The 19,326-nt window shown below is 33.5% G+C and overlaps 3 protein-coding genes across 4 annotated transcripts in view; 1 reads left to right on the plus strand and 2 right to left on the minus strand.

Annotated features, from left to right (window-relative positions):
- Positions 1 to 19,326, minus strand: part of LOC144854787 (myb/SANT-like DNA-binding domain-containing protein 4) — a 125,689-nt gene that overhangs the window by 28,328 nt on the left and 78,035 nt on the right. The window lies entirely within an intron of this gene.
- LOC144854771 (serine/threonine-protein kinase Sgk3-like) lies at positions 448 to 12,381 on the plus strand. The gene is made up of 12 exons (XM_078712745.1): positions 448 to 589; positions 2,621 to 2,842; positions 4,332 to 4,415; positions 5,025 to 5,173; positions 5,843 to 5,983; positions 6,388 to 6,529; positions 7,232 to 7,476; positions 8,810 to 8,933; positions 9,360 to 9,455; positions 9,718 to 9,825; positions 10,158 to 10,298; positions 10,677 to 12,381. The coding sequence occupies exons 2-12, from the start codon at positions 2,771 to 2,773 to the stop codon at positions 10,845 to 10,847; spliced, it is 1,473 nt and encodes a 490-aa protein (XP_078568871.1). The 5' UTR covers positions 448 to 589; positions 2,621 to 2,770; the 3' UTR covers positions 10,848 to 12,381.
- LOC144854779 (uridylate-specific endoribonuclease-like) lies at positions 13,421 to 17,863 on the minus strand. Of its 2 annotated transcripts, XM_078712757.1 has the most exons (7): positions 17,681 to 17,863; positions 16,498 to 16,620; positions 15,960 to 16,097; positions 15,255 to 15,393; positions 14,428 to 14,627; positions 13,963 to 14,180; positions 13,421 to 13,718 (listed from the first exon to the last, which is right to left on the minus strand). In XM_078712757.1, the coding sequence occupies exons 1-7, from the start codon at positions 17,730 to 17,732 to the stop codon at positions 13,494 to 13,496; spliced, it is 1,095 nt and encodes a 364-aa protein (XP_078568883.1). In that variant the 5' UTR covers positions 17,733 to 17,863; the 3' UTR covers positions 13,421 to 13,493. The 2 variants fall into 2 exon arrangements, with proteins under 2 accessions (XP_078568883.1, XP_078568884.1); XM_078712758.1 differs by lacking the exon at positions 15,960 to 16,097.

The following is a 19,326-nucleotide window of genomic DNA, read 5'->3' on the forward strand; positions in this document are numbered from 1 at the left end:
AATTATAGTTACATTATTTATTTCAAGCTAACAATTTATGTTCAAATACAATCATGGTATGGCCATTTATCTGCTTACGTGCATTTATAATTTGACAGACAGAGAACATGTGTTCTCTCCCCCAAGCCTCATGATGCATCCTTTAAATGGTATAGCGCCCTCTCTACTGATACCGATTTAAAAAAGCAAAGATCTCGTTTAGAGTCCCTAAGCTACCACAATATTGAATATAATGTTGTATAGACGATCAAAGTAATAAAGAAAAACATTATGAAATAATTAGGTAATTCTAAAATATGTATTTCCGTCTATATGTGAATATATATATTATATTTTATTTTGATAACATTATTTTTTAAGAAAATAATTTGTGTATTTTTGTTCTCCTGGCGAATACTGATTCTGGCAATCATATATTTCTAAGATGCTGGTTTTCGGATTGGAGGAAAGTTGTAGTCACATCTGCGATCGATACCCCGTTTATCAGTATCATATATCTTTCTATTTTTGATGTACAATTAGGCTTATTATTACAATTTTGCATCGTATTCGCCCACCAGCAAGAAATGGATTGAATTGGTGAAATAAGGTTGGTATTGCTATAAAATAAAGTGGTTTATGCAGGCCGAGAGGTTTAGGCCTACTGGCCCTACTAGCCTAGCCTAGCTAGGCTAGGCCTACTACTACTAGGCCTAGGCCTAGGCTAGCCTAGCTAGCCTGGGCGGACCCAATAATACGCCTAGCTAGGTAGGCCTAGCCCTAAAGGCATAGCTAGGCCTTTACATTTAGGACCTAGGCTAGTCTAGTTAACTACATTATTAGCTAGTTCTAGGCCCGTAGGCATAGCTTCCTACTAGCTAGGGCAGGCTAGTGACCTACTAGGCTAGCCTAGCTAGGCTAGGCTAGGCGTTCAAGAGTTTCAAGATAATTAAATTTATTGTCAAAAAATAGAAGGCCTAATTTGAAATTGATCAAAATATCAAACTTATGTGACAAAAAAATATATGCATGGTGATGTCATATCACTACCATATTTGAGCACATCACATTTTTTGTCAAACTAGGCCTAGCCTAGGTAGTTTGACAAAGTTTGATAGTGGCCGACAAAGGCAGACAATTTTCTTTCGTGTTTAAAACACTACATTTTGGCTCAAGGGCACTTGAGATTCAAGTGTATTAATTAGGCCTATTTATTTACGTTTGATACAAGATTGTTGTCTGCCAGAAGATCAGTTACTGACATAATAAAACACAAGTAGGCCTACTTGTTGTATACTAATCAACTTATTATGTAAACTAATAACTTAATATTGTTTTTCTATTGTGTTCAATCCAGAATACATTGTCTAGAAATCTAGGTTCAAGTCCGGGGTTTTTTTTTCAAGACAGAGATGATTAAACTATTGGTTAAATTGGTTTCTGCTATTTTCTTTAGTCTAGGCATAAACTAAAGTAAGGCTCCTTAAATTGTACGTATTAAAATGGTCTCCTCTATTATTCTTTACATCTTCTTTATCTTAGCAAAAACACTGGTTCAAATCCGGATGATAATGACTTTTCAGTGCCACTTCCAAAACGTGCAAGTTAGAAAGACAGTACCCAAAATAAGCTTAAAAGTAGAAAATTTGAATCATTAAAAGTGTACTTTTGATTTGTTCTCATTAAAACTGTTAACAGTCGTGTAGCATTTTTAGATACTGCAAAACATAGACATAAATGGGTTTATGTGAGTGAGATATTTTCAAAAGCTAGTTCTGTGTGGCATGATCATTATTTTTATTTGTCTTCAAACACGACTTCCTACATGAAAATTATTCGGGATATACCCTATAATATTTTATCGGTAGTCATGTGATGCCATTTCCACCAATCATGTTGTAGTAACATACTGTATGCTATACAATATAATCACATCTCAACCCAAAGAATTTATCCTATCTGTGTCACTGTCCAATCATATTTTGGTTTTATATTGTTTATTATTTTTTTGTTTTTTATGTTTTTTATTTTTTTTTTTATTTATTTTTTTTTTTAATGCGCCTTGAGCACTCTTGAGTGGTATGTGCGCTATAAAAATCCTATTATTATTATTATAAATAGATTAAGTCATAACGACACAATACTTCATATCAATCCATTTACAATTTGAATATTTAGTAATTTTCAAAACTCTTAATAATATTGGTTATTATTATATAAATATTAATGAAACTGTGTGAGATTATTTTAGAGATAATAACATAACATTACCATAGATGACTATACTGCATGCAAGGTTATTTATAATACAAAATGATATGATATTAGATTTTTGTCATAAGGGACAAATTATAATTTTTGTATCGATCAATTATAATTTGAATATTTATTATAAACTCATTTATCAGTTATTGTACAAGATTATAAGTTATAGAGAGAGAATGACTAAAAGATAATAAATTTTCTATTATTTTCTCATCAATCAAACGCAATTTGAAGAATTTTTTTTTTAAAATATAAATTCACATTCTTCAATTTCACTAATACAGTATTATTATTGAAGTCCATCATTTTTGTTATGGTGAGTTTGTTATTTATTATCTTTATAGATATATGATATTTGAACCTTGTTCTTCCATAGATACTGGATTTGTGTGTGAAAAACTTTATCTATTTGCCTGTAAACAGAGCATGGCAAAGTCCATGCTACTATGTGTTGCAAGCCGATAGAGGCAAGTGAATTTAAAGCAGAGGCTGAGTCATTTACTAAGGTCAGGTTTATGAGAGCAGTATGGCTTCTGTGAAGGCTACCAGTATACATGTGTCCGATACACAAACTTGGGAGAAGAACAAGAAATTTACGGTAATTTTTTAAATTAGTTATTTCACTTTCAGACAGGATACAGACACATCATTTGTTTACATTGTGTGTTCTAGATCTTTCATATCTATGCATAGGCCTACATTATGTAATGAACAATGATTGTGTTGTCTGCTGTAAATCAATCATTTTTTCAAATTATATTACCATCATATTTCAATTTAAGACTCCTTTCGTGTAAGATGTCTATAAATAAGACCTTCAAATATACAATCTTATACCAATTTAAGCAAAGACACCATTCTGTCTATAGTACAGTATTAACCACCTTTAAATGTCTTCATTTTTTTCAACACACCGCTGTAATTTTAAGTTCATGCATAAGTGTTCGTTATAAATGTTGTTGTTATAAATAGTATCGTAATAAAATTTAAAGAAAAAAACAGTTTAAAGGTAAGTACTGTATTCATTACTGAACGTAGGGTAATGAGCTGTTAGGAGCTTGGCAGCCTCTGCATTATGTGGTAGGGTGGCCTGTTTCTTTCCACACCGCCTTATCCTCCCTAGTAGTTTCAACCAGGTACCGGGAGTTGTCGGGAATTGAACCCAGGTCTCTCTGTATAGTATTGTAGGCCTACAATAAAACTAAATTACAAAGTACAAGCAATCAACTATTATTATTAATTAATAATTAATATATGTGGTTACTAAAATTATTGTATAATTTACAAACCCATGATAAAATGATTACAACAAATAAATATAATAATGATAAAATTATTTTTTAAATTTTTTATTGAACTATGTTTCATGAGGCTAGCCCATCCAGCAAAGCTGATCATTGGGGCCCTCGACAATACAAACAGTACAAAAATACATTATCATAAAAAATGAATTTAAAAAACTACTATAAATATAAAAATTGTGATAAAATTAGCACTGCTGTGCTGCAGAGTGTGTAGAGCCACAATACAGGAAACAACTCAGTAATTTACAAAACAGTACAGCAATGTATTTATGTTATCAGTTGATAATGTGCAATATAAATGGTGAGAATTTGCAAATTTATTTTTGATGTATTTTCCAGATGTTAGACATGCTGGATCCATTAGAGAAATAATCCAAGTGAGCTCTGACTGGTACTGACGCGAGCGAGATATTAATAATAATTATTTATTATTAATAATAATATTAATAATGAGACTCCATTCATTATCATATTAATTAATTTGTACAAAATACATGTTTTTTTTATCTATAATACAATATCGCTTTAGTAATAAATATTATTTTATTTTTCATTGCTATGACATACAGTATATAGATCTGTTTTCGGTGTAGTACACTATCTGAAAATCAGGTTATTTTCAATCTAAAACTATCCATTTTTGTGTAAAGTAGTCTATTTTGTGCCTGGTTACCTGGATAAACCAACAATAGCCCAGGTTCTTCTGAGGGAGAGCTGTAATAATGTAACAGTTCCTTGTTTGATATATATATATATCAATATTATTTTGTTTTTATTTTCTAGGTGTACAAAGTGGTTGTTGTTACTGGAAGCAAAACCTGGTTTATATTTAGACGATATAATGAATTCCATAAACTGTATGAACTGGTAGGTAGGCCTATATCCATACTTCAGATGTTTTCTATAAAATGTGCCTTATTCTCATTGATGTACCAGCCAATTCTCGGTACTGTATCTATTACAGAGGCATCATAGGAATATTTGGTAATACAACATCACATGTTTTTCACATGTATCTAGTAGTAATCTAACCCTTAACCTTACATGATACAGGCACCACATGTGATATGAATGTGATGCTGTATTACCAACTATTCCTATGATACCTCGGAAATAGATAGTATGTGGAGATACAGCACTGGGTATCTGGAGAATTTGCCATGTTGGATACAGGCTTATTCATACTGAGCCAGGCTCAGTGCCAGTAGCAGGATAAATATCATTAAAAATGGGTGTAGTGTTAAAAAATAGACCCTCACTCCTACAATATGTACTTTAGTGAACCACAGTGGCCACCGAACAAAGCCATGCTCAAATAATTTTGTTATCTATAATATAATAATAATAATATTTATTGAAGCTACACCTTTACAACGGTGGTACACACAGACAACAAACAACATACAAAATCAATACAACAAACAGATAAAAAACAATAATTAATATTATTCTCTGGACATCGTTGTTTTATTACAGTTAAAGAAGAAGTTCCCAGAAGCAGAATTAAAACTTCCAGGCAAGAAGTTATTTGGTAACAACTTTGACCCAGAGTTTATCAAAGCTAGAAGAACGGGTCTCCATGATTTTGTACAGAAAATATTAAAACACGACTCTATATTACAACAGTAAGTCTATACAGAATTGATACATATAAAAAAATGAAGTGGTGTTACAACATAAAATATAAACATAAAACACAATAGAGATATTTATCTCTCTATCTCTCTGTATCTCTTTAATATATCTCTGATATGACATGAAAATGACCTACCATGTCAGTTTCATTGTATTGAGTCTGATTGGATAGCAATAACAAAAGCTTTATTAAGCTCTGTCTACACTATCAAACTTTATGTGACTAAAAAATGTGATGTGCCTGTATATGGACATGATGATGTCATATCACTACCATATTTGGGCATATCACTACCAAATTTGGGCACATCACATTTGATTTGTCAAACTAGTTTGATAGTGTAGACAGAGCTTTTGGGACAATTTCAAAATCCTTCTCTACTGCAGTTACTCCAGTATCTCAATTTGTTTAATCTTTAACCTGCTTATGCAATAAGCTTTTTACTGCAGTGACTGCCTCAGAAACTTGTACATTAAAACCAACTAAAATAGTTGCAGTAAAAAATGTAGTCACTGTAGTAGAAAACTGTTGACATGGTCCCTTATGCGTTTTGCTTTTTTCACTAAGTTTGAAATATAATATTATGTATATTATAATATTTTATTGTATGTATCTCCATTTATTATACTGTATACTGATATTTGTTTGTTTTTTTCAGTCCTGAAGTTAGAGTGTTTCTTTCGCTTGACGATCCTAGGAATAAATGTGAAGACAACGTAGAGGATGAAAACAATACTGAATATTACAGTGACCCAAAGGACCCTAATACAATCAATCTAGGTCCATCAGCTAACCCTGCGTGAGTTCATTAGTAAGAATGATGTCTGGGTGTTTGGAAATTCCTTAAACTCAGTGGCGTAACAGCTATGAGCGCTCTCACTGGCTAAACCCAGGGGCCCCGAAGCTTATTTGTACCCCTGAGCAGGGCCCGGAGGAATAAAAAGGCATTCAAATATGTCTAAAAAGGCTTAAAACATCCAAAGATGCCAGCGTTGGAAGGCCACATAGCATACCTACACCAGGGGCCTCTGTGTTACGCCACTGCTTACACTTAAAAAAGTTTTGTATGAAATTGTAATATTTTTTATATATTTTTGGTAAAAGCTATTAAGATACATAATAGCATTACTAATAATTTCATGGGTTTTTTTTTCAAAAGATATTTTGACTATTTCATAATACATTTTATTTTCATTATTTTAGTGCCAGGCCAGGAGATTTTGACTTTCTAAAAGTGATTGGTAAAGGCAGCTTTGGTAAGGTTCTACTGGCAAAAAGCAAACATGATGATAAGATATATGCTGTTAAAGTACTTCAAAAAGAAGCAATCAAGAAGAGAAATGAGGTAATTATCACAGGTTTACGCTAGGCACGTTGCTGTGTAAAAAGTGTACATTTTCTATTTGCTAGATGCCTATTTCTGTGTATTGTAGAAGAAGTACTTTAGTATTTTCAATGTCATTTGTAATATTTTTGATTATGTAAATTATTGTATATAAGATTTATATTTTTTACAGCACTTTGGTCTCTGGAAAAAGTGCTATATAGATAACTGTAATAAATAAAATAAATAAATATTGGCATGGCAAAATGTGTTTAACAAGTTTTTTCTGTGCCATAATCATCATCATCCAATCAAGTAGACGCATGTTTCCTGGAGCATCATGTGACGTTTTCAAGACACAAAACAATTGATACACAAGTTTGAAATGAATTTACCAACTTTGATGTGTCAGAGAATAACAAGACATTTTTTTGGAATATGCCATTTTAATGTCACATAATAGTGATTCACTTTTACCAATAACTGGATCAAAAAAAAAATTATTTACCTAAAAAAATTTAATTTAATAAAAAATACTTAAATTGTCTGTCAGACAATGGTTTTTGGTTAAAATTAAACGTTTATTTTGTCATTTTATAAGTGAAATAATGATTTTTTTTTACACAAGTGAATAACTTTATTAAAACTGCAAAATGGCCTATTTAAAGTCTGATTTTATTAATCTTCATTTTTCATAATTTCTGTTTGTTTATTGTCTTACAGGTGAAACACATCATGGCGGAGCGTAATGTGTTGATAAAAAATTTAAAGCATCCATTCCTGGTCAACTTGCATTACTCATTCCAAACGCTGGACAAGCTGTACTTTGTTTTAGATTACGTCAACGGGGGTGAGTTGTTCTTCCACCTCCAACGAGAACGCTCTTTCACTGAGTCTAGGGCCAAGTTTTACTCTGCAGAGATTGCAAGTGCAATAGGATATCTCCATTCACTCGATATTATTTATAGGTAATCTTTTATCTTTGTTTTATATTCTTTTTCATGTGAAACATTTATAGTAACAAATTTGTCGTATGATTGGACAATTGTAGATCACATGATTTAAAAAAAATGAACCATTGAAACATTCTCACCAAATATTTTTGCCATTACTTTTGAACATTATTTGTAAAAAACAAGTTTGATAGACAACAATAAAATAATAAAGTTACAGCAGAACCCCTCCTTGGTACACCCCTATTCAGGGGACAAGCCCCCCCATCCTCGCCCCACCTCCACAATTTATTAGGGCCCAAAGGTGTCTCTCTAATTCTAAGGGGTTCTACTGTATTCAAATACAGTATAAACTTTTTATGGTTGAAGTAATGTTTACCGTAGTACACCATTTGTCTCAACGTTTCAGTTGTTATGTTGTGAATTACCTTTGAGTTGTTTAACCAACCCAGAGCCTAGAAGTCAATTTCAAAACAGTATCACAGAATCAATATTTAGCTCTATAATATTCTTTATTCAGCCAAAGATACAATACAAATAACATAAAAATACAACAGAACAAACAAACATAAAACACTGCCTAATAATAGCTAGAGTTGATGATAGTAACACAATAAGTGTCACATCAATACAGTCCAAGCTGAAAAACATAACAGTCTGTTTTTAGTAGAAAAATTATTTTTCTCTATGAATATACCAATACTTAACCAAGCGTTTGGTTAATATGTGAAATGTAATGCGATATAATGTCAGTGTTCTATTTATAGCTATTTCTACAAATGTCATTTTATGCATTGTAACTGTTCAACTACAGGGTCAAGGTGAAAGTGATAAATATAAATATTATGTAATTGCATTTCATAGGGGGTCAGATGATGATAAGTTAGAGAGATAGTGTTGTTTGTATTGATCAGTAGTTCTGTAATTGTGTGTTTTGTTGTTTTAATTGTTGCAAGTGTTAAGAAAAAAAGATAAATTATTGCATGTTTCGTACAAAAATATTTGGTCAGGATTTGTATATGTTATTATACAGAGTTTATTGTTATGCCTATTAAAACAATATAAAATTTGACATATTTGTCGAACATTGGTGTTAACGCTTTTTTGGGGGAAAATTTACCACAGCCAGTTTCTTTGGTTAAAAAAAATTTTCAATTTGATGATTGCTTTTCCTGAATTGTGTAATTACAATTTGTGTGAGAGGTGCCTTTCCTATATAAATATTCATACTCATTTAAATAATGTATAATACCACCATGTCACATAATTTTAAGACTGCATTTTCATTAAATGCCTTACGATATTGATTCTCATTTAAAATAATACTTTTAATTTTTTTACCTTACAGGGATCTTAAACCAGAAAATATCCTTTTGGACTCAACCGGTCATGTATGCTTGACTGACTTTGGTCTTTGTAAAGAAGGTATTGCTGCTCAGGGAACTACCTCCACATTTTGCGGAACCCCAGAGGTAACAAAAAACTCTAGAAAGAATGCTGTTCATTCTATTCTGTTTATGATTTTCCATTATTTAACTTAACCGCACCATCTTTTGTTGCATTAAGTTCTGCCCACACTATCAAACTAGTTTAACAAAAAAAGTGTGATGTGCTCATATGGTAGTGATATGCTCAAATATGGTAGTGATATGCTCAAATATGGTAGTGATATGGGCACATCACATTTTGTCACAAAAAGTTTGATAGTGTATAGATCTTGAAATAGAACAAGCATGAATCTAACTTTAATATAGATAACTTTACATTATTTAAATGTATTTCTGTTATTTGTATGTACTAGTACATTTATATTCTTCTCTGTCTTGTCTACCATCAGTGGTATGTGATATCAATCACATTATCCTTTGATTCAATGATTTTGTTTTGTTAATTATTAGTATCTTGCTCCCGAAGTTTTAAAGAAACAAGCTTATGACAGGAGTGTTGACTGGTGGTGTCTAGGAGCTGTACTCTATGAAATGCTGTCTGGATTGGTAACACTACATTTTAATTATTAAGAGACATTTTGACATTTAATTCCACGCTGAAAAATATAATTATTTAATTTATAACTAAATTAATTAATCAATATATTTAAAATTTCTTCAATACTTGTAAATTTATATTAATGTTGTGACATGCAGAAGCAAAAACTGAACGACATGATAACATTCTTATTAAAGTGTACTGTAGTTTCTAGTTTTTAATTTGTTATGAAATGTATTTTAGATTTTCATAGTACTCTTTATTTTGTAGCCTCCATTTTACAGCCGTGATACTGCAGAGATGTATGATAATATATTGAACAAACCATTAAGGATGAGGACTAACTTTTCAGCGGCTGCAAAGAGTATACTAGAAGGAGTATGTATAACTACTGTATTATAACTACTATCACTAAAATCATTCATAAAAAATAATATGATAGGATATTACTGACCTAGTTTGCTTATGAACTGTGAAGCCTATTTTCCACTAGGCGAATTTGTTTGCGCAAATCGAAAGTATCAGCTTATACGCATGCATAGAGAGGGATTTGGAAGATGGAAACATGAATATGCACATGTATATTCTGACACATTTAATTGGCGCTAACAAATTCGCCTATTGATGTTACACATACATAATTTGGATAGAAATTGTCAATCTTCCAAATTTCATTTTTTTAATCAAATTAATTTCCTTTTTTTTTTCAGTTGCTTCAAAAGGAAAGAAAGTCACGGTTAGGTGCTGGGGACCGAGATGTCTTAGATATTAAAAGTCACGCATTTTTTATTAGTATATCATGGGACGATTTAGAAAGCAGGAAGATTAAACCACCCTACAATCCAAATGTGGTAAGTTATACATTCATTTTATCTATCTCTCTCTCTCTTGAAATGTTTTCCGACATTACACTTTCTACGATTTGTTTCCATATTTTTCTGTTTTGGACAGTCTACATTTTTTCCTTTTAAATCTTTTTTTATTTGGTTTATCCAAATGGATGGGTGAATTCAACTATCTTCTTGGACCTATAGGCTATTGACTCACATGGGAAATTTCTAGTAGGTATATGTTAGTCTATATTTTATTTTGTGAGCTTTTGTTAACAGTAAGCTGACGGTTTAAATTACATTTTTGTTATCTTTTTTCAATCTTTGAATATATATTATATATATATATCAATTATATATCTTTATTTTATTATTATTATAAATATGAATTCTTTTCAGAGTGGAGATATGGATTTAAAGAACATAGATCCAGAGTTTGTACGAGAAGAAGTATCACAGTCTGTGGGGAGGTCTCTGGACAAGAACTTTATTAGTGCCAGTGTTCAGGAGGCTGATAACACATTCTCAGGTTTCACTTATGTGCCTCCGTCTGAAGGCTTCGAAGACTAATTTATGCAAATTACATTCCTTAAAAGGTGCTTAACATGCAAATGACTCACCTGATTAAAAACAAATATAGTAAAATGATTTTTCTGTGCTTTAATCTGTACAAAGCAACAATTTTAATATATTTAGTTTTTTAAATGTTATGAAATCAAAAGAAGGTTTTGGTAAAAATTAGAGGAAAAAACATGCATGCAATGATATTTGCTGTAATTGATGTATGTTTAGATTGTTACTGTTTCACTTTGTGGCGGTCTAAATGGCCAGAATCAATTGCTTCCCTAAGGACCTGTTTAGCAATCCTACTTAACATTATTGTGAATATTTTTAACTTTTTTAAAAACTTTTTGAAGTAGTTTATCGTCTGGTTGGGAGATGGAAATTGGTGATATTTACCACATAGGCCTGTATATGAATCTCCCTCCTAGGACAGTTGAACTTAAGATTATAGAAGAAGTGTATATTTTTATTTTTAAAGCGTAAAAGAAATATTATAAATCAGAAAAACGATTATTGCAATTCTGACTAATTATAACAGAAACTGTTCAGGTTGTTTAATATAGTTTATGTACTTACTATCAAAAGTATGAGGTTGAAAATGAAGAATGTTGTATAACTATACTGTATATAAATGAGGTAATTTGTATGTACTATTGAGCGAGTTTAATTTATCCGTTAGTGTTGTTCAAATTGGCGATATTAAGAATTAATAGAGGTGGTGTGTGTATTATAATTAAAATGGAATCCTAATAATCATGCCTATATTTAGATAACTATATAGGTCCACCATTTCCCTCGCTATCTGTAGCCCTGTTATTCCATTTTTGCTAGTGGTTCTGTGAATTGACATTTCCCACAACTTGTAACCACACTCCACTATGCTTTATGACGTTTTCATTTTTTTGTGGCCCTTCTCCACTTTTGCCAATGTCAGTCCTCAATGTTGGCCTCCTTCCCTATATTTTATGACGTTTTTATCTTTTTGTGGCCCTTCTCCACTTTTGCCAATGTCAGTCCTCAATGTTCGCCTCCTTCCCTATATTTTATGACGTTTTTATCTTTTTGTGGCCCTTCTCCACTTTTGCCAATGTCAGTCCTCAATGTTCGCCTCCTTCCCTATATTTTATGACGTTTTCATCTTTTTGTGGCCCTTCTCCACTTTTCCAATGTCAGTCCTCAATGTTCGCCTCCTTCCCTATATTTTATGACGTTTTCATCTTTTTGTGGCCCTTCTCCACTTTTGCCAATGTCGGTCCTCAATGTTCGCCTCCTTCCCTATATTTTATGACGTCATTTTTTAAAACTACATTTTCTAGTTCAGTAAGTTGCCATTCTCTCGTTATTATCTTCCGAATCCTCAATTTTAGCACGGCTTCCATAACTATCACATGACGTCATCCGTGCTTCTTCCCATTATTGATTCTTTGCATATTCTATTCAGGGTTTGTGAGAACCGCAATACAATATACTTAGTAAATTTAAGCAGTACTGTAATTTGTGTAACAATACGATATTTATAATACACAGTGATACAATACAATGTGTTGTCTTATTTTGTACAGTCTGAAGTTTGGTTTGTGAAACTGACCAGAGAGTTTGTGAAACTGAGCAGAGAGTTTGTGAAACTGACCAGAGAGTGTGTGAAACTGACCAGAGAGTTTGTGAAACTGACCAGAGAGTTTGTGAAACTGACCAAAGAGTTTGTGAAACTGACCAGAGAGTTTGTGAAACTGACCAGAGAGTTTGTGAAACTGACCAGAGAGTTTGTAAAACTGACCAGAAAGTTTGTGAAACGTAAAAATGATAGTCCGATTGTTACGATCAATGGAATATTTTTAAAGTGTGTTTTTCTTTTCGATTTATGAATTTTAAACTGTTTAGATATAAATGTTGGAATCACTCTTGTGTTATCATCATCTTATAGAGCCATAGTAACTAGTTATATAAAAAAATAAAAGGGTCGAAATTTGGCAATTTTTCGAAAATTTCCCTGTACTATAGTACATGGATTTTTTCGTAAAATAGCCAAAATATCCACTTTTTAAAATTCAATAAATATGCCCTAATATTGCCATATATGCGCATATATTTTGTTATCATCATCTTATAGAGCCATAGTAACTAGTTATATCAAAAAATAAAAGGGTCGAAATTTGGCCATTTTCGAAAATTTCCCTGTACTATAGTACATGGATTTTTTCGTAAAATGGCCAAAATATTAACTTTTTAATATTCAATAATTATGCCATAATATTTCCATATATGCGCATATATGGTGTTATCATCTTATAGAGCCATAGTAACTAGTTATATCAAAAAATAAAAGGGTCGAAAAATGGCCGTCCCTTGATTTCTAGTACATAAAACGAATTACTATTTTTGAGATAACAAAAAACAAACGTTAAATTTGTTTTGAGTTAAGTCAACTTTTGTTGTGCTCAATATTTGTTTTTATTTAATTGTTTATTGTTTTATATTTCTTTTCATGTATTGTCGGAACCCTATTATTGTTATAGCTGAATAAATGTGTATGGATATGAAATATGTTAACAAATTAATCAGAACAGAATAAGAATAGACAGGTTTCGGCAGAACATTTTATTACGTACTGCAGGTTATATGTTCAGCTACTCGAGTCAATATTTATTCGACTTATACTGAAAAGTATGCTGAACCGATGACGTCATCTCCCTTGTAGTCGTACGTCTGTATGTCTACGTTGTTTCCATCCAATTTAAACGAACATAGATTGTTGCGTTCAGTAAGGAAACACGTGGTGAATAACGCCATCTCAAACTCGGGACTTGCGCCAAACATGACCGAACTCAACTTTTTTATCTTACCATCCCAAGAAAATTGGAAAAGTAATAAATTCGGCTATAAAATAAAAAATATTGTGATTTTTATTGTAAATTTATTCATTTTTAATAGTAGGCCGACACAAAAAAAAAATCCACTTTTATAAGTATTTGAGTGAAACATACTTACTTTTTCATTTGGCCTAAAGCAAAATATTATTCTCTGAATGTATTGTTTTTCAAAATGCATATGATGTAAGCCTAGGACCGTTATACTGTATAATTTGTTAATCTAAAATAGTGCCTTATAAAAGAAAACTTACTGAAGCTTCTTTGGAGTAGCCATAATAATCGAGAGCTCCATTATTCTCTTCGTTATTCAGCTGAATCCAGTTATGAAAACCACTCACGGAACTACTTTTTTGTTCACCGACAAAAACATGTTCGAATCCAGAGGTATCAGATGGGGAGCTTCTGGTATAACTTTTAAACCACATATCCTCGAACTGAGCCTGAAAATCCTGCTTACTCGAAACTTTGCCTGTAAAAACAACGATTTTAGTCAATAAACATTCATGAAACAAATATAATTCATTGTAGACATGTTGAACGTTTTACCTAAACGGTTTGGGTGCCATCGTTTGGAGACAAAATCATGGGGATCATCTGTGTGTCACTTTACGCAAAAAAGAAAACAATAAAGATAAATGTGTATCATTTATAACAATAATGAAAATTATCCAAAAAAAAAGCATCTGGCGAAAACAACAAATGGTTGTAACTATTACCTTTTAAAAACAGAAAGTCATAGGTCAACTCCATAACCTTTGTACTGAGAATGGCACTGACAAAGGCGTCTTTCTCTCTGGTCTCTGCCAAACTGGGACTGTCGTCAATTCCAGTGCGCGCTTCATAGTTATCAAGTAGCGCAATAAACGTTGCATACGTGTCTTTGCTGAGCAATGAACTGTCAACATACGACAGGAGTCTAGAAAATAAAAACATGTTTTGGTTTTTACTTTTTGAACATCAACTGAAGAAGTTTGATGTGAAGACTTGGAGTAGAACCGAATTCATTACAAGCCTCTTGTCATTATAGGCTAAACCGTGGTTCCCACTAGCCACGATAATAATAATAATTGTGAAATCAAATCAAACCTGTTGCGTCATCAGAGGTTTCCACGTGATCGATTACGCAATACAGCACTGCTTCGATACGTCGCTGCGTTATGTTGCGTTGCGTTTTAAGCTTGGTTCCCACTAGCGACGCAACGTAACGCAACCTACGCAACGTAAGCAAATGACCTTCTAATAATTGTGTTTGCCCCGCCTGCGTGAAATAAAACCTGCGATTTTTGCAGCACTATTGCGTCGTCGGTTCCCACTTGTGATTACGCAATACAGCATTTTGCGTCGATACGTCGTTGCGTTGCGTTCTAGTGGGAACCAAGCTTAAGTGGGAACCACGCTTAACTATTATGGGGTCCGCGAAAATTGTAAATGCGGATGGTACGGTGCGCAGATATCACGATACCATTTATGCTGATTCTTCGGAAGTCCATAATTAATAAATAGATATGGATGTTGATAATAGAATAGAAGGATAATAACTTACGGTGCACTGGACCTATCAACTTGATCGTTGGTGTTAGAAAGGTAGGTCTGCTTGTTGACTGTAAACTGTTTCGGGTCCGCTCGATTGACGTCTCCCGACCATAACGCATCTGCTAGCGTTTGTAAATCTGTCGGTGACCCTATTTTAGTTTAATGTTAAAATGTTAAAGTCGATCCAGTTTATATTCGACAAAAGATTTTTGTAATGGGCAATGTAGTTTATCTTTAAGCAATACTGATATTATTTATGATTTATACTATAATACAATGGTCATTTACCCTGGAAGAATAAATGCGCATGTCGTACACCAGCTTGCCCCAATTTAGGGATTTCAAGTAGCACACGTATGAAACGCCATATGTGCCAAAATATTTATCTTTTTACTAATATTAAGTCAAAACTCCGCCTGGAACCCAGACTAATCGAACTTTATTATTCGGATAATTAAAGGCAAATAAGCTACACTTTATTACCAAAACATATCTCCTCCTGAATCTCAACACACTGTATTCAGCACGACGTTAGTCGGAATTTAAAGTGTTACCAAAACAATGCCTACAAAACTCCTCCTCCTTATACGAGCTGAGTTAGTCGGAATTTAAAGGGCAAATCGACCAAAACAATGCCTACAAAACTCCTCCTCCTTATACGAGCTGAGTTAGTCGAAATTTAAAGGGCAAATCGACCAAAACAATGCCTACAAACCTCCTCCTCCTCCTCCGCCTCCTCCAGAACATAAGGCAGAGTAATCTGTGCAGCAGTCATTATACGTCGTACAAGCCGAGTTACACTGGCAGGGCTTCGTGTTATCTAAATTGGAGTCACATCGCCCAGAACATGAACCTAGCAAAATGGAAACACAATTGTTTCCAAGCTTGATTTCCACTAGCGACCCAAAGCAAAGATGTTGACCCAACGCAAGCAAATTGACCGATGACCATCGACAGTTCGAATAATCTATCGTTTTTGATTGGTCAAATCCCTTACGTTGCGTTAAGTTGTTTTTGTTGCGTCTCTAGTGGGAAGCACGCATAGAGCTTGATTTCCACTGGCGACGCAACAAAAATACGTAACGCAAAGTAACAATCACAAGCGATGGATTATTCGAACAGTGGCTTGTCATTGGTCAACTCGCTTGCGTTGCGCGTACGTCCTTGCGTTGCGTCTCTAGTGTGAACCACGCGCTTGAAGTACGCACAATACCCGGATGAAGTCAAACACGAGAGAAAAGAGGCCTACCTACCTAAACACTGTTGAGAATAGTCGGCACAGCAATCTCCGTAATTAACACAATGCGTGTTACACTGACAGTCGTATGACCCGCTAAAGCCTGAATCACATCTACCCGAACATGAATCACCAGCAGCTAAGAAGAACAAATATAATACGCATATCCGTTAAAAGTTTTGGTGGTTCTATGAGGTTTATTCTATGACTTGTTTAACCCTGACCAAATTTAATTGAAGAATGTCAATTAATATCACATTGATTTAGACATGACTAGGCTAAATCATCAGTTAATCATAAAGCTTGGTTCCCACTAGCGACGCAACGTAACGCAATCTACGCAACGTAAAGCTTGGTTCCCACTAAGACGCAACGCAAGGACGTAAGCTCAAAGTAAGTGAGTTGACCAATCACAAGCGATGGATAATTCAAACTGTCGCTTGTCAATGGTCAACTCTCTTGCGTTGCGTCTACGTCGTTGCGTTGCGTCTCTAGTAGGAACCAAGCCTAAGCAAATGCAAGGGCATTTTCTTACGTTGCGTAGGTTGCGTTACGTTGCGTCGCTAGTGGGAAACAAGCTTAAAGCGTGGTTCCCACTAGCGACGCAACGCAAGGACGTAACGCAACGCAAGTGAATTGACCAATCACAAGCGATGGCTTATTCGATTGTGATTGCTAACTGTCTATAACTTCGCTTGTCATTGGTTAAAACGCTTGCGTTGCGTTTACGTCCTTGCGTTACGTTCTAGTGGGAACCAAGCTTTAGTGGTGAATGGTAAAGGCGGCCACCTGGGCTCCAATTTTAGTAAACACTATAGCTAACACAACGCCATATGCCTAACATCACGGAGGTTTAGTAAGAACATTGTTCTCACGCCATGTACTTGAACAGTTCTGTAAAGTTTATTAAATAATACAGTAGGCTAAAGTTTGGTTCCCACTAGCCACGCAACGTAATGTAATCTACGCAACGTAATGTAATCTACGCAACGTAAGCAAATGTCCTTCTAATAAGTGTGTTTCCCCCCGCCTGCGTGAAATCAAACCTGTGATGTTTGCAGCACTATTGCGTCGTCGGTTCCCACTTGTGATTACGCAATACAACACATTGCGTCAATACGTCACTGCGTTGCGTTCTAGTGGGAACCACGCTTTAGGCCTAATGCTAAACAAAATTACCAAAATTGGTAAATACGTACCAACAATCGTTAGAGAAACTGCACAAACTAACAGTATGCAAATAGTCTTCATCGTTCCTGAACTAGTACAACAGTTTTTATGTCGACGACAGGTGTCTAGGGAATGTCTCAAATTTGTCTCAGATTGTTGTCTATTTATTGTCTTTTGTACAATATAGCATGTCAATTATTAACGCTGTATAAACATCGACAATCAAAGGAAGTAACACATATCCCGATAAACATCTCGACGTACATTATTTAATAATAGAATTGAAAACGACAATTTATATTGCTACATCATGTTATGACACGAAGTAACAAGACCATATACATGGATGCAGTCGCGTGCGCAAATTTGTGTTTACCGACCGACCGACCAACCTACACACTGACCGACCAAGCAACCGACATAGTGTGTTATTAAAGTCGCGTTTGTACGCGACTAAAAACGTGAACATGTTATGTGAAATATTAAACAATGTGTCTAACATCACCTTATAATTTTTTAAAGAAAATTTAAAGTTTTATTGAAAAATACAACCAAAATCAAAATATCCAATGACATTTATTCATGATATTAATACTATATTATGTTAAGATGCTTACATTGAGACAAAAACACCTGTTCGGTTTAATCCATATTTTGTTAATAACATTTTCAACCACGAATTAGGCCTACTAACTGACTAAGTAGAGATTTTATATTCTGTCAAATACACAGTAAATTAGAGAAAAGGAAGGGTAATATAAACAAAACAATAATAATGACTCGAATGATGTGTTATTTGTTTAATGAACGTTAATTAACCTAATAATATGATATGACATAACGCCCTAAGTAAATAGTGACGGCCAAATCAAGCATTGTCGATGTAAACATGACGCTACTTAGACTATTTTCTACATTTTGTCTACAATTTAAATAAATTAGACAAAAATAATCTTTATGATAAGAGCAATCTGTGGCGCAAAGTATGGCGTGTTAGTACATCTGTGTTTGTCACATACTGTCCACTAGATAAGAGTTAACCAGACGTATGGATATGTTTGGTTAAACAGATTACTAATGATGTTTGGACACATGTTTTAGCTTCTTTTGTTTCACTGGTCCTAATATGTTGATTCTAGGCCCTATTCTATCCTAATATGTTGATTCTAAGTCCTATTCTATCCTAATATGTTGATTCTAGGCCCTATTCTATCCTAATATGTTGATTCTAGGCCCTATTTAATCTACTTAGTACTTTAAATAAATATATTCTTCTCGTCTTCATATCACATTATAGTAATATTATTTATATTCTAAATGCAGGCTTCCGCGATAGACCTACTTTAGTTTATTTATATATCAAAACATTGACCATAAGCTTTTTTTGAAGTGGAAAAATGAAAAATGCAGATATGTTCGATTCGCCCTAATGGAAGACTATTCAGTAACGTTTTTCATTATTCAACCTCCTCTATTCTGCTGCACCAAACGATGATGACGTAATACTCACACAAATAACAAATGTGAGCGAGTTTTTTGTTTTTGTTTTTTTGTGTATCTTTACATTTTACCTTTTTTTTTTCGAAACATTTGACACACATGTGAAACAAATTTTAATAAAATAAAAATGATTTCCTGTTTGTTACTTGAGCAGAGTTCGTATTTATATTATTTC

Source organism: Antedon bifida, chromosome 10 (assembly GCF_963402885.1).
Source record: "Antedon bifida chromosome 10, ecAntBifi1.1, whole genome shotgun sequence".
Lineage (NCBI taxonomy): Eukaryota > Metazoa > Echinodermata > Crinoidea > Comatulida > Antedonidae > Antedon > Antedon bifida.